Here is a 13,943-nt window from a genome sequence, read left to right on the forward strand (position 1 = left end):
TTTCCTCGAAGTGGTCACGGAAGTTCACAGAGACGAAGAGCAGATAACCAGCACCTTCACGGGTTGACTAGCAAAGCGCAAAGAAGTTCTCATTAGAAATATGAAGTGGGTTATAAAGAATTCGAAACAGGGGTGTGTTTGTGAATGAATGACGTGTATATGTCGTGGCATTATGCGGTTTGCAGGGGGGCGTCCAGCGTGAGGGGGGATGCTTGGCAGGAGACACGGGGTCTGGAGGTAGACATGGGAACAACAACCCATGCTCTATAGACCACTTTGAAGTGTACATGGTCTTTGGCACCTCTTGGCCTTTATCGCTCCTTGACAGCTCCACTTGCCAGCACAAGTACCCCGGTGCGAACTGCCTTTGATAGGGCGGGGGGTGGATTGGGGCGGTGGTCGTGCAGACAAGACACAGGAAGACTTGTGAATGGAGACACACTTATGTGGATTGCAGGGGGCCGTCCAGCGTGAGGGGTATGCTTGGCAGGAGACACGGGGTCTGGAGGTAGACATGGGAACAACAACCCATGCTCTATAGACCACTTTGAAGTGTACATGGTCTTTGGCACCTCTTGGCCTTTATCGCTCCTTGACAACTCCACTTGCCAGCACAAGTACCCCGGTGCGAACTGCCTTTGGTGGATTGGGGCGGTGGTCGTGCAGACAAGACTCGTTTGACAAGACATGTAAGAGGCAGGCTGCAGGATCTAGTACATGGAAGGCAGGGGGTGAGTTTATAAATACCTCACCCTCCCAGGAGAATATATGGGTGCAGTTCACCCTGGAGACCCTGGATGCCTAGGCAGTTAGTCAGCAGCAGGCTGGCCTGTGGTGGCAAGGTGGCACGGGCCAGAGGGGGTCATCTCTGTACCCGGTGCCCAAAAGGATGATTTATTATGATCAACCATATTGATTATTTACCTATAACCATGTTTTGTATCAATAAAATCCAACGGCCTTTTATGGCCAACGCTTGAACAAAGTGGTGTGGTGAGTATTTTTGGGGGAGGAGGCAAGGCCGGGAGGCTTGATGCCAACCCGCAAAATAACATATGTATGTCTGCTGCATATGGGTTCAACGGTTATGTGGATTGAAGGTGGGCGGCCAGCGTGAGGGAGGATGCTGGCCGGAGACATGTGGTGTGACAAGACAAGGCACAGGAAGACTATTCAATGGAGACACACTAGATTCATTTAAAAAATCAAAACAACCATTGTTAAAATATATGTTGGGTTTTATTTTAGATCTTAATTTCAATTGAACATAAATAATAAACATTACACATTGTAAAGTTCCGGTTGCAGCACATCCAGGGAAAATCCGCGGTATTGTCCACTGTCGCTGGGGAAATGTTGTCTAATGGCAAGTACCGCACAGGCAGGTATTACTCTCCGAAAGCGGTGTCCGAGCCTCCCGTGAAGCCACCAAGTGAAGCAACGATAGGCCACCAGCCTGTACCACCTGTGAAAATGAAAGATGCAAACTGTATTAAAATGACAAAACTTTCTTATCACTGTCGATTCAGGTAAAAAAATGTCATTCTGCTTTGAAAAAAATTCTATCTAGAAAATGCACAATATGGAACCAATTTACATGCATTCGAATGATATGTAGATGTAATTTTATATGTGGGAGACGACCATGAAATAGTAGTGGCATCACTGACATCACAACCAGAGTATACTTACTCGTTACTCTGATTACGCGGACGAACAGAGCCGCGAAGTTCGTGCATAAGCACCATCATCATCCTCAACACGGTCCGTGAGAGGCAGGCTTCCCTGAACTCTGGCAGCTCGGTGATGCATTGCGGACTTGGCTCGCCTTCCGAAATGTAGGCCAAGCACCCGGAATTTTCACAGCAGCAGCAGTTCTCCTCCTCAGTTGGCATTAGCTCGCACCGATTGCACGTGCACCAGGTGGAGACGCCGTCCATGCTACATGGTCCAGGCTCTTCATCCGTTGACTGGTCCTCCCAACTGCCGTCCGAATCCCCATCGTTTTCGCGTGCTTGCCTTTCCAGTAGTTCTTCCTCGGTGTACTCGAGCTCGTACATATGCGGCATTATTGTAGCCATTGTGTGGTAAAGAAAGTAAAATAATTTACAGAGATGGTACAGGTGTTCACAAGGCCTAGAAGCGGCGAAGGTAGCTGACCAGAGCACAGAAACGAGTCACAGAATACTCAAAGTAACACAGAGAGAGTAATGGAATCGAAAATCTGCTGCTGTGTGTTGTGAAACGGTGTGTTTATACTTATTGAGGAAAGAGGCGTCCTGCCATTTCCATGGCGACACTTCATTAGCTGAGGCGCAGCGATTGTTGACACGAAACGTGCTTTGGCTTTGGGAAACGGGCGGTACGCGTCTGCTGATGTCAGGCTCAGGGGCGGGGGATTTGATTTAGTGCCGCAAAAGCAGGTGAGCCAGGTCGATGGGGGGAAATGATAGGATTATCAGAAAATGGCGGCTTATTTCGAGTGTGTTAATGGACGAAAAGTCGGGTAAGGTCCATAGGAAAGTTTTCTACGATCTACCGATTTATGCTTAAAAACACATGGCCGAACCGTAGGGACAATAAAAAAAAAGTCCCGGAACTATCCTTTAAGTATATGACAAAGCTTTGTGGCTCTTTCAGAAATACACAAAGAAACTTGCCGTTTGAGGCAGGGTTTTGCTTTGTTATTCTAATGCATTTCTTGCATCATGTTAACACATAGAAGGTCTGCACCTGTGTAAGCATCTTAGCAGCGCGTCCTAAACTAATGTTGCGGCTTACACAGTTGGTTTTGATTAACCTATAAAATGCGCACTGTAAAACCAAGCTTCGAGTATAATGTATAATAACAGTATAATGAATTTGTATTAAGTGTTTCAATGTTATCTCAGTATAGTGCCTTTGAACCACACACTGTGGGCCCTTGATTTCTAAAGCATTGGACTTACAAACACTAGTATATTGTCTATGGCACTAGTCCATTATATATGAACGGGTTTGAATGTTACATATCTGTATAGTGCGTTGAAAACATGACCTCTGAGAGTTTAGGAGCATAGCTTAATCTGGTAATTGAAATGCATTTGGTGTTCGTTACACATTTATAAAAAAAAACATTCACACTTTATTACAAACTGTGGTACTCTGGGCATGGGGACTGGTCACTTTTACTGAAAGCAGATCCCCCCCCAATCCACACATCGTGTGACCAGGCATCATTTAGATGCTGGCACCTGTGGGGCCACTGAAGAACTGGGAGACCTTTCCTGCCGCCTTGTGGCAGGCTGTGCTCATTACAAGTGTTGCCTTTGTGGAGGGTGGCGAAACTCCGCCATAATTGTGCCTTTTGCTGCACCTAACTGCCGGCGCTCAGTGAGAATGCCTCGCTCAAGCATACTTGTTTATTTTGGTCTGGTCTTGATGTGCAACGTTTAATGTTGTGGCGCAGCACAGTGTATTTTTGACACGGTCATTGATGGCATGCAGACGTTTTCTTGGGTGCTCGGTCTTGAAATGCTGTATATTAAGTGGGCTATTGTTTTTTGAGCAATCTAATTAGAACTCAGCCACACATCACCACCAGAAAGTTGATGCTCCGTGGATATGTTTGTTCGAGCACAGAAAGAACGGTTGACTGTGCACATTACGTTATATTTTGAACATGTAGCCTCGTTATTGGATGTATTCCACATTTGGCTAGTTTATACAAATAGTAGCTGTTTTTGCCAGATGGTTGTGAAAATATGCATGTAAAGAAGCTGCCTTTACTCGTTTTACTTATGCCTTTTGTCATCAATAGTGTTTTTCCAATTGTTTGACTGGTTAGGTGATTTTAAATGACAACATGATGTTTCTGTATTTTACAGAGGGAATTATTTTAAGCCCAGAATCTTTTAGAGGTGCCCTTGACTTCCGGAACGTGCACTTTGCCTATCCAAGTCGTCCAGAAGCCTCCATTTTCCAAGGCTTAGATCTGTCCATCCCAGCAGGCTCAGTTATGGCTGTGGTTGGTCCCAGTGGCTCGGGAAAGTCAACACTGGTCTCTCTGCTGCTGAGGTTGTACGACCCGATTTCTGGTAAGTTTGGGGTTTTCATGTGCGGTTTCTGTTGGGAAAGGGGTAGCTTCAAGTGTGCAAACGTCTGTCTGCATGCGTCTGGGCAGGTAAAGGCAATAGATGATTCGGAACTGTTCCTGGAAATGTACAGTATTTCTGCATTCAGTACCTGCAGCCGCAATAAGAATACATGCAATCATATAAAAGTGCATCAAGCAACAACAGTAAAATGTATCTGTGAAAAGCCATTGCATTATTATAGATGAACTCACTGAACCTATTCAATTGGTAATTCTAAGTGGCTGTTTAAGAACTAATCATGAGTAGTAACACAAATACTTTTATTTTTAATTCAGTGTTAACTCCAATAGAATCTTACTGAAAGGAATTTGGTCCTTGGGACTGTGTTGGGCCAAGGGAATGGATAGTTCATTAGAGCATATCTAGAAGGAGACCAAATATGCTTGACGCTGGTGGAGGCAGTGGCTGTCTCAGAAAAGGAGCCGCCTGTTGTGTTGCATATTCCACTAGCTCTACTATTTTTGTAGCCAGGCACCACAAGCTAGGACACGGCAAGCCTCTGCAATGCACAAAAGACTAAGAGGCCGATTCATGGAATAATTAGCGCGGCGCAAGTGGGCAAAAACGTGCGAATCGCAGTGGAATAGCGAAAATCGCAGTGCAAGTGCGAAAATCGCACGAAAAGCAGCGCACGTCGATTCATGGAAGTCCGTGCACGAGAAAACCAGCGGATGTGCGATAAAGTGCGCGGCGCACGTTGGCGCACAGGCCATCTAACAGCGTGCGCCAGGTCACAGCGAAAATCGCACTGGCCACAGCGAAATTCGCACATAGCGCGGCGCACGCAACAAAAGTAGGCGGAACCCGGGCGTAACACTCGGAATGGGGAACAACTTGCCAAAACGTGGGCGTCACGGGGGAAGTACAGGGCACAAGTGCGCGGAACGCCCACACGCTCGCCTACAACACGTATTCATGGAATAGAATAGGGCAAAAAAGCGCACGCTCAAACCAGCGCACAGGCACAAACACGACCGCCACAAGAAAGCAGGCGGTAGCGTCTCTGCGGCTGTAAAAAATGTGCGCCAAAAGGTGCGCCAACAAATAGCACCTATATGCTGCCATGATGAATGTCCTATACTGTGGCCCTCCAGGACAAATGACGTGCAAAGGGGTACCCACAAACACGGACACCCGCTGACAAAAAATACGTGTGCGTGGGAAGTCTCACACGCGATTTGGCCGGGTACGTGGATTTCAGGGGTGCGCGGGAAGTTCCACATGCGATTTCAGCAGGGTACGTGTATTTCAGGGGTGCGCGGGAAGTTCCACACGCGATTGGCCCAGTGCGAGCAGGGTACGTGTATTTCAGGGGTGCGCGGGAATTTCCACACGCGATTTCAGCAGGGTACGTGTATTTCAGGGGTGCGCGGGAAGTTCCATACGCGATTGGCCCAGTGCGAGCAGGGTATGTGTATTTCAGGGGTGCGCGGGAATTTCCACACGCGATTTCAGCAGGGTACGTGTATTTCAGGGGTGCGCGGGAAGTTCCACACGCGATTTCAGCAGGGTACGTGTATTTCAGGGGTGCGCGGGAAGTTCCACACGCGATTGGCCCAGTGCGAGCAGGGTACGTGTATTTCAGGGGTGCGCGGGAATTTCCACACACGATTTCAGCAGGGTACGTGTATATCAGGGGTGCGCGGGAAGTTCCACACGCGATTTCAGCAGGGTACGTGTATTTCAGGGGTGCGCGGGAAGTTCCACACGCAATTTCATCAGGGTACGTGTATTTCAGGGGTGCGCGGGAAGTTCCACACGCGATTGGCCCAGTGCGAGCAGGGTACGTGTATTTCAGGGGTGCGCGGGAATTTCCACACGCGATTTCAGCAGGGTACGTGTATTTCAGGGGTGCACGGGAAGTTCCACACGCGATTTCAGCAGGGTACGTGTATTTCAGGGGTGCGCGGGAAGTTCCACACGCGATTTCAGCAGGGTACGTGTATTTCAGGGGTGCGCGGGAAGTTCCACACGCGATTGGCCCAGTGCGAGCAGGGTACGTGTATTTCAGGGGTGCGCGGGAATTTCCACACGCAATTTCAGCAGGGTACGTGTATTTCTCGGGTGCGCGGGAAGTTCCACACGCGATTTCAGCAGGGTACGTGTATTTCAGGGGTGCGCGGGAAGTTCCACATGCGATTGGCCCAGTGCGAGCAGGGTACGTGTATTTCAGGGGTGCGCGGGAAGTTCCACACGCGATTTCATCAGGGTACGTGTATTTCAGGGGTTCTGGGGAGTACCACACGTGAATTGGCCGTGTGGGCCCTCCCAGGTGTACGCTCCACAACCTCCACGGACCCTGCAGGCAGCCGACACCACGGGGGACTACCCTGCACCCATGCTCATGTCCCGCAGGCAGCCCATCCACCATGGGCATGCCCCCCAGCCAACCCACATGTCACCTTGCACTTCTGATCAACAATGCATGTCTCCCACCACCCCCACCCCCCTGCCACCATGGGCAGCCTCCACCAGGCCCCCACTCATGTCCCCCACCACCCCCACCACCCAGCCACCAGGGGCAGCCTCCACCAGGCCCCCACTCATGTCTCCCACCACCCCCACCCCCCTGCCACCATGGGCAGCCTCCACCAGGCCCCCACTCATGTCTCCCACCACCCCCACCCCCCTGCCACCATGGGCAGCCTCCACCAGGCCCCCACTCATGTCTCCCACCACCCCCACCCCCCTGCCACCATGGGCAGCCTCCACCAGGCCCCCACTCATGTCTCCCACCACCCCCACACCCCAGCAGTGCAGGGGCAGCCTCCACCAGGCCCCCACTCATGTCTCCCACCACCCCCACCCCCCTGCCACCATGGGCAGCCTCCACCAGGCCCCCACTCATGTCTCCCACCACCCCCACCCCCCAGCAGTGCAGGGGCAGCCTCCACCAGGCCCCCACTCATGTCTACCACCACCCCCACCCCCCAGCATCCAGGGTCACCCTCCACCAGGCCCCCACTCATGTCTCCCACCACCCCCACCCCCCTGCCACCATGGGCAGCCTCCACCAGGCCCCCACTCATGTCTCCCACCACCCCCACACCCCTGCCACCAGGGGCAGCCTCCACCAGGCCCCCACTCATGTCTCCCACCCCCCCACCCCCCAGCAGTGCAGGGGCAGCCTCCACCAGGCCCCCACTCATGTCTCCCACCACCCCCACCCCCAGCAGTGCAGGGGCAGCCTCCACCAGGCCCCCACTCATGTCTCCCACCACCCCCACCCCCCAGCATCCAGGGTCACCCTCCCCCAGGCCCCCACTCATGTCTACCACCCCCCCCCCACCCCCCAGCAGTGCAGGGGCAGCCTCCACCAGGCCCCCACTCATGTCTACCACCACCCCCACCCCCCAGCATCCAGGGTCACCCTCCACCAGGCCCCCACTCATGTCTCCCACCACCCCACCCCCCTGCCACCATGGGCAGTCTCCACCAGGCCCCCACTCATGTCTCCCACCACCCCCACACCCCAGCAGTGCAGGGGCAGCCTCCACCAGGCCCCCACTCATGTCTACCACCACCCCTACCCCCCAGCAGTGCAGGGGCAGCCTCCACCAGGCCCCCACTCATGTCTACCACCACCCCCACCCCCCAGCATCCAGGGTCACCCTCCACCAGGCCCCCACTCATGACTCCCACCACCCCACCCCCCAGCAGTGCAGGGGCAGCCTCCACCAGGCCCCCACTCATGTCTACCACCACCACCACCCCCACCCCCCAGCATCCAGGGTCACCCTCCCCCAGGCCCCCAATCATGTCTACCACCACCCCCACCCCCCAGCAGTGCATGGGCAGCCTCCACCAGGCCCCCACTCATGTCTCCCACCACCACCCCCCTGCCACCATGGGCAGCCTCCACCAGGCCCCCACTCATGTCTCCCACCACCCCCACCCCCCAGCAGTGCAGGGGCAGCCTCCACCAGGCCCCCACTCATGTCTACCACCACCCCCACCCCCCAGCATCCAGGGTCACCCTCCACCAGGCCCCCACTCATGTCTCCCACCACCCCCACCCCCCTGCCACCATGGGCAGTCTCCACCAGGCCCCCACTCATGTCTCCCACCACCCCCACACCCCAGCAGTGCAGGGGCAGCCTCCACCAGGCCCCCACTCATGTCTACCACCACCCCTACCCCCCAGCAGTGCAGGGGCAGCCTCCACCAGGCCCCCACTCATGTCTACCACCACCCCCACCCCCCAGCATCCAGGGTCACCCTCCACCAGGCCCCCACTCATGACTCCCACCACCCCACCCCCCAGCAGTGCAGGGGCAGCCTCCACCAGGCCCCCACTCATGTCTACCACCACCACCACCCCCACCCCCCAGCATCCAGGGTCACCCTCCCCCAGGCCCCCAATCATGTCTACCACCACCCCCACCCCCCAGCAGTGCAGGGGCAGCCTCCACCAGGCCCCCACTCATGTCTCCCACCACCACCCCCCTGCCACCATGGGCAGCCTCCACCAGGCCCCCACTCATGTCTCCCACCACCCCCACCCCCCAGCAGTGCAGGGGCAGCCTCCACCAGGCCCCCACTCATGTCTACCACCACCCCCACCCCCCAGCATCCAGGGTCACCCTCCACCAGGCCCCCACTCATGTCTACCACCACCCCCACCCCCCTGCCACCATGGGCAGCCTCCACCAGGCCCCCACTCATGTCTCCCACCACCCCCACCCCCCTGCCACCATGGGCAGCCTCCACCAGGCCCCCACTCATGTCTCCCACCACCCCCACCCCCCAGCCACCAGGGGCAGCCTCCACCAGGCCCCCACTCATGTCTCCCACCACCCCAACCCCCCCCACCCACCATGGGCAGCCCCCACCAGGTCCTCACAATCCCCAATCATGTGCGTAATGGACAGCCTCCACAGCCAAAAAGCCCTACCAAGTAACCCATTCACCCACATGGAAATGGAAATCACATGTTACACCCCCAATGTTCATTAAGCTAATGAACCCATGTCCGTCACACACAATGGTTGCAATTGAATGGGAAAACACACAACATGACATGCATGAAACCAATGAGATGATACCACACAGTGAAGTATGGAAACAAAATTGTATTGAATAAAATAAAGTATGCTAAAGAAAGAAAACAAACTACAATGTGAATGAGAAAAAAAAGCTGCATGTCCGTATAAAAACACAAAACTGCAAATCAGAATCCAAAAAATATTTGTCAAAAGTTAAAAAATCTCCATGCAATAAAGAACTATGGAAAAAACTACCAAGGGTCCATGAGCCCAACTGAACAAAGGAAACCTACTAAAAAGCCTACCTAAAAATCAACTATATACAAAAAGTGGAGCAGTGTCCGTCGACTCCAAATCATAATAAGAAAGAAAGGAAACCTAAAACTAAAGAACTATATACAAAGACGGCGGGCAAGTCCAGCGGCTCACTCCGTGGTGTCCCGGGCCAGGGCATCATCGAACTCCTGTTCGATGTCCCGGAGGCGGTCCAGTTCCATGGCCCAGAGGGTCCGCAGGGACGACGCCGTGTCCTCCTCCAACACCCTGCGGATTGCCTCGAGGCACTCGGCCCGCCTCAGGGCCCTCCGCATGGAGTTCTCCGCCCTGACCATTGTGAGCTGCGCCTCTTCCGCCCGCCGCCGCTCCGCACCTAAGGCGTGGCCCAACCGCTGCCACACGGAAGACACTCTCTGTCCTGGGTCCCCCTGCCCTCCGGCCGATGCCTGCTCCTCCGATGTCGAAAGCCCCGAGCCTTCATGTCTCCCACCATGTTGCTGCTGCTGCTGCTCTGCCTCTGCCCGTGCACTGCCTCCTGCTGCCTGCACATCCTCCGCCGGCTGGGGTGCAGTTGTTGATGTGGCCACCCCTGCTGGACCTCCGACTCCCGACTGTGGCAGGGATGCCTCCTCCACCAGCCTGGCCGCACCATCCGAGGCAGCTCCACGGGGCACCCAGGTGACTGATGGGTGGGAAGATGGCACAGAGGATGACTGGCGCGTAGGGGGTCCAGTTGAGGAGGGGGTCGGAGCAAGCCCCATCAGACGGAGGAATCCGGCCTGGGTGACCTGTCCCAGCAGGCTGACGTGGTCAACGAGCCATTCGAGATGACGTGCAGTCTCTCCATGAAAAGACTGCAGGTCACCTCGCATGGCCCGTTGACGCAACGCCACACCAGCCAGGACAGGCTCAACCCGGACCTGGATGGCCACATCCGCAGGCAGAGGAAGGCCAGTTGACGTCAGCTCATCCCCTGCCTGAAAACTGGTCTGGACGTAGGCATCCCTGCTGGTGCAAGATGATGCAGGGACAGGATCGGGGACAGGATTGCACAAAGGCACCTCCGCGGCCACCTGTGCTGCCTCCTGTCCCTGGTCCTGCACTGCACCACTAGCACCAGTGGGATCCCCACCTCCAGACCCCGTCTCTGGTGCTTGCACGGCCCCCTCCTCCACCAAACCCCCCACCAACCTGGATGACTCCGTGCCATCTTCCCCTGTTGGGCCCTGTGGGGTCCCAGCTGCCCCTTCTGCTGCCGAGGAGTCCAACTGCAACCTCCGCCTCTTGGACCTCCTCCCGGCAGCTGCGGCCTGGGACGCGGCACCGGACTCCTCACTCCCCGACGAGATGACAACACGGGAAGGGAGCCGGGCCTTGCGTCTCCGGCTGGCGGTCGGATCCCCGCCGCTGTGCTCCACAGCACCTTCTCCGCCCTCTTCATCAGTTGACGCTGCAGACAGGGAGAAACAAAACACAGGCATCAGGGCACTGTACAATGGACACATACACGCATGACAGTTGCACATGAGTGGCATTGGCAAACCTCAGACATGTTAACACAATCCCCAACACACATGTCATTGCAACTCACACACATGAGCCATACCACAGCCATATCATAACTGCCGCCACCATCCCTACACATACAACAGCATCAGCAGCCAAAGGGGAGCCAGACATCACATGCAACACAGGAAGTGCACCACACATGTACACACAGCACCACACTTGCATGCATGTCTACACCTCTGCCAAGTGTTGCACTGTTCAGACGGGCATCCATGTCACATCTGCCAATCAGGCTTCCACATACCGCTGTCACATGCATCCATGTTGCATCACTGTTGCACCCTTGACAAATACACACACATGCACATGTACACAGTGCTCATACATGCAGCCGAAAACAACATGCATGCCTGACATCGCGGACATGTCTACTTACATACACATTCATCCAAACATGTGTGCACGCACAACTGCATTTGCCATGCAAGCCCACACACACAAGCACCATCCATGTCTCACACATTACAGCCCTCGCATGTGTCAGACCCACGGCCCTGTACACCCCCACCCATACTCGACCCCATACAAACAGATGTGCAACCGGCACAATGCCGAATAATCACCACACGCACTGCTCACAATCAGGATGCATGTACACTCACCGCTCGACTCCAGACGGGTCTGCTTCTCTAGGACCTGGACGTGGAGTGCTGGGGATATGCGTTCCAGGACCCCCATCTGTTCTTCCGACAAGTGGCCCCGGCGCCCCTTGGCATCCGCTGCCTTCCTGTCCTGGACCTGAAGTCCTCCCAGCGCTTCCTGACATGTTGTAAGTCCCGGACTGCCACCCCCTCCGCGTTGATGGCAGTCACGATGTCAGTCCAGATCCGAGTCTGTCCTTCCTTGTCGGCGCGGGAACTTCCGAAGAGGGCATCATACTGCCCCAGGACTTGCTCCACCAGGACACCAACTTCGGTGGCACTGAAGCTGGTGCCCCTCTGCCCCTCTGCCTCTCTGGCCGGGGGTTGTCAGTGGTCACAGATGGTGTTTGCCCCGACATGACAACCCCAGAGGCAGGACTGGGTGGGCAACTGGGTCCTGGGGCTGGGCTGTGGAGCGATGGAATTCCAGTCGGGAGTCTTCGGTTCCAGCAGGGGTGGTCACAGCAACAGCACCCCTGGCTGATGTGCAGGCAGCAAATGGCAGTGCACGTGGGCAGCAGGCAGTCAGGCAGCAGCAGATGGCAGGTGGGAGCGTGCTCGGGGCTCTGGGGGGCAGTAGTTCGGCCTTCTGGGCAGGAGCGTGGTCTTCCGTGTGCTGACGCGTGGCCAGCTTGGTACGGAGTGATTTGGCACGTGAAAATCCTGCACGTCAGCGTGAAAACCGAGGAAAGGCCCTTAGTGCGTAAGCACGCATACGCGAATCTATTGGACCAAAGGCCCTCAGCGCGTAAGCGCGTCTGTGACGTGACCCGCACGGGTGTTTCCCACACAGCACGTGATGACAGAGCACACGTGGAAAGACTGCACGTCAGAGTGTCATCGCGTGTAATTGGACAGCACGTCAGAGTCTCATCGCGTGTAATTGGACAGCACGGCAGAGTCTCATTGCGTGTAATTGGACAGCACGTCAGGGTGTCATCGCGTGTAATTGGACAAAAGTGCGCGTACACGCGATTGGCCTATGTACGTGTATATCAGGTGTGCGCGGACACTTACACACGCAAGTACGTCAGCGCACCTGTATCCCGGTGTGCGTGGGAATTTCCACACGCTATTGGACTGGGTACTGGATTTCAGGGGTGCGCGGGTCACACGCTCGCCTACAACACGCGCAACGCATTAATTTGCGCGCTAAAAAAATAACAAGCTCAGACCCAGGATGAACATACCGTTCCTAGCAGCAGTGGGCGTGGCCTACCAGAGGAGGAGGAGGAGGAGGAGGAGGAGGAGGAGGATAGTCGGGGCCAGAATATTCACACCCAGAACCAGCCTTTTCGGGATGCCTGATGACCAGGTGCATGAGAGGTACAGGTTTCCACCACACATCATACTGGACCTGGTGAGTGAGTGGGAGGATGACCTCACATCACCCACCCTGTGCTCCCAAGCACTCAGCCCCCTGGAGAAGGTCCTCAATGTACTGCACTTCTTAGCCACTGGATCATTTCAGCGGACAAGTGCCATTGTGGGTGGTGTATCACAGGCCACCCAGTCACGCTGCCTACACCAGGTCTTGAACATCATCACTGCACGCCCATCAGTCCGCAGGCACATATACCTGCCCAGAACCCCTGCAGAAAGGCATGCTGCCGCCCCGGATTTCTACGCTGTGGCACAATTCCCCAAAGTGCTAGGTGCCATCGACTGCACCCATGTGGCTCTACGTCCCCCCAGGGCATCTGAGCACATCTATAGGAACCGCAAGCACTGGCATTCCATCAACGTGCAGGTAGTATGTAATGCCAAGGGAATCATCACCTCAGTATATGCCAACTATCCCAGGTCCACCCACGACAGCTTCATTTACCGAATGTCCACCCTAAGCCGGGACCTAGAAGCTGGGCGGCATGGCGATACATGGCTGCTTGGTGAGTATGAATGCCACTGCACATGCATGCATGTCAGATACTGAGCAAGGTCACAACCCCACCAATGATACCAATCACCACCTCCACAGGGGACAGTGCCTACCCTCTCAGCCCCCACATGATGACGCCAATTCGGAACCCCACCACGCCACCCCAGGTAAGATACAACGCAGGCCACATTACAACCTGGGGCATAGTGGAGCGCACATTCGGAGTGCTGAAGTCACGCTTTCGCTCCCTTGACCGTTCTGGCGGGCAGCTGTTGTACGCTCCCCCAGTAGTGTGCAGGATCATAGTGGCAGCATGTGTCCTGCACAACGTTGCAACACGCCGGGGCCTGGCCGTGGACATGGTGGTGCCCCCCATCCCCAACCACATGCACAGCCGCTGCGCATGGGAGGGGAAAGGGCACGGGAGGAGGCAGCCCGTACACAGCTAGTGGCTAAT

At 55.4% G+C, this 13,943-nt stretch overlaps 1 protein-coding gene across 2 annotated transcripts in view; it reads left to right on the plus strand.

Moving 5' to 3' along the window:
- The window catches only part of ABCB10 (ATP binding cassette subfamily B member 10), a 550,176-nt gene that overhangs the window by 367,687 nt on the left and 168,546 nt on the right, over nt 1-13,943 (plus strand). For both annotated transcript variants that reach the window (XM_069607430.1, XM_069607431.1), the window contains exon 8: nt 3,867-4,076. In XM_069607430.1, coding sequence (XP_069463531.1) covers nt 3,867-4,076 — 210 coding nt within the window. The remainder of the gene's footprint in view (nt 1-3,866; nt 4,077-13,943) is intronic.

The sequence above is a fragment of the Ambystoma mexicanum genome, chromosome 4q (genome assembly GCF_040938575.1).
Source record: "Ambystoma mexicanum isolate Mex_15411 chromosome 4q, UKY_AmexF1_1, whole genome shotgun sequence".
In the NCBI taxonomy this organism is placed as follows: domain Eukaryota; kingdom Metazoa; phylum Chordata; class Amphibia; order Caudata; family Ambystomatidae; genus Ambystoma; species Ambystoma mexicanum.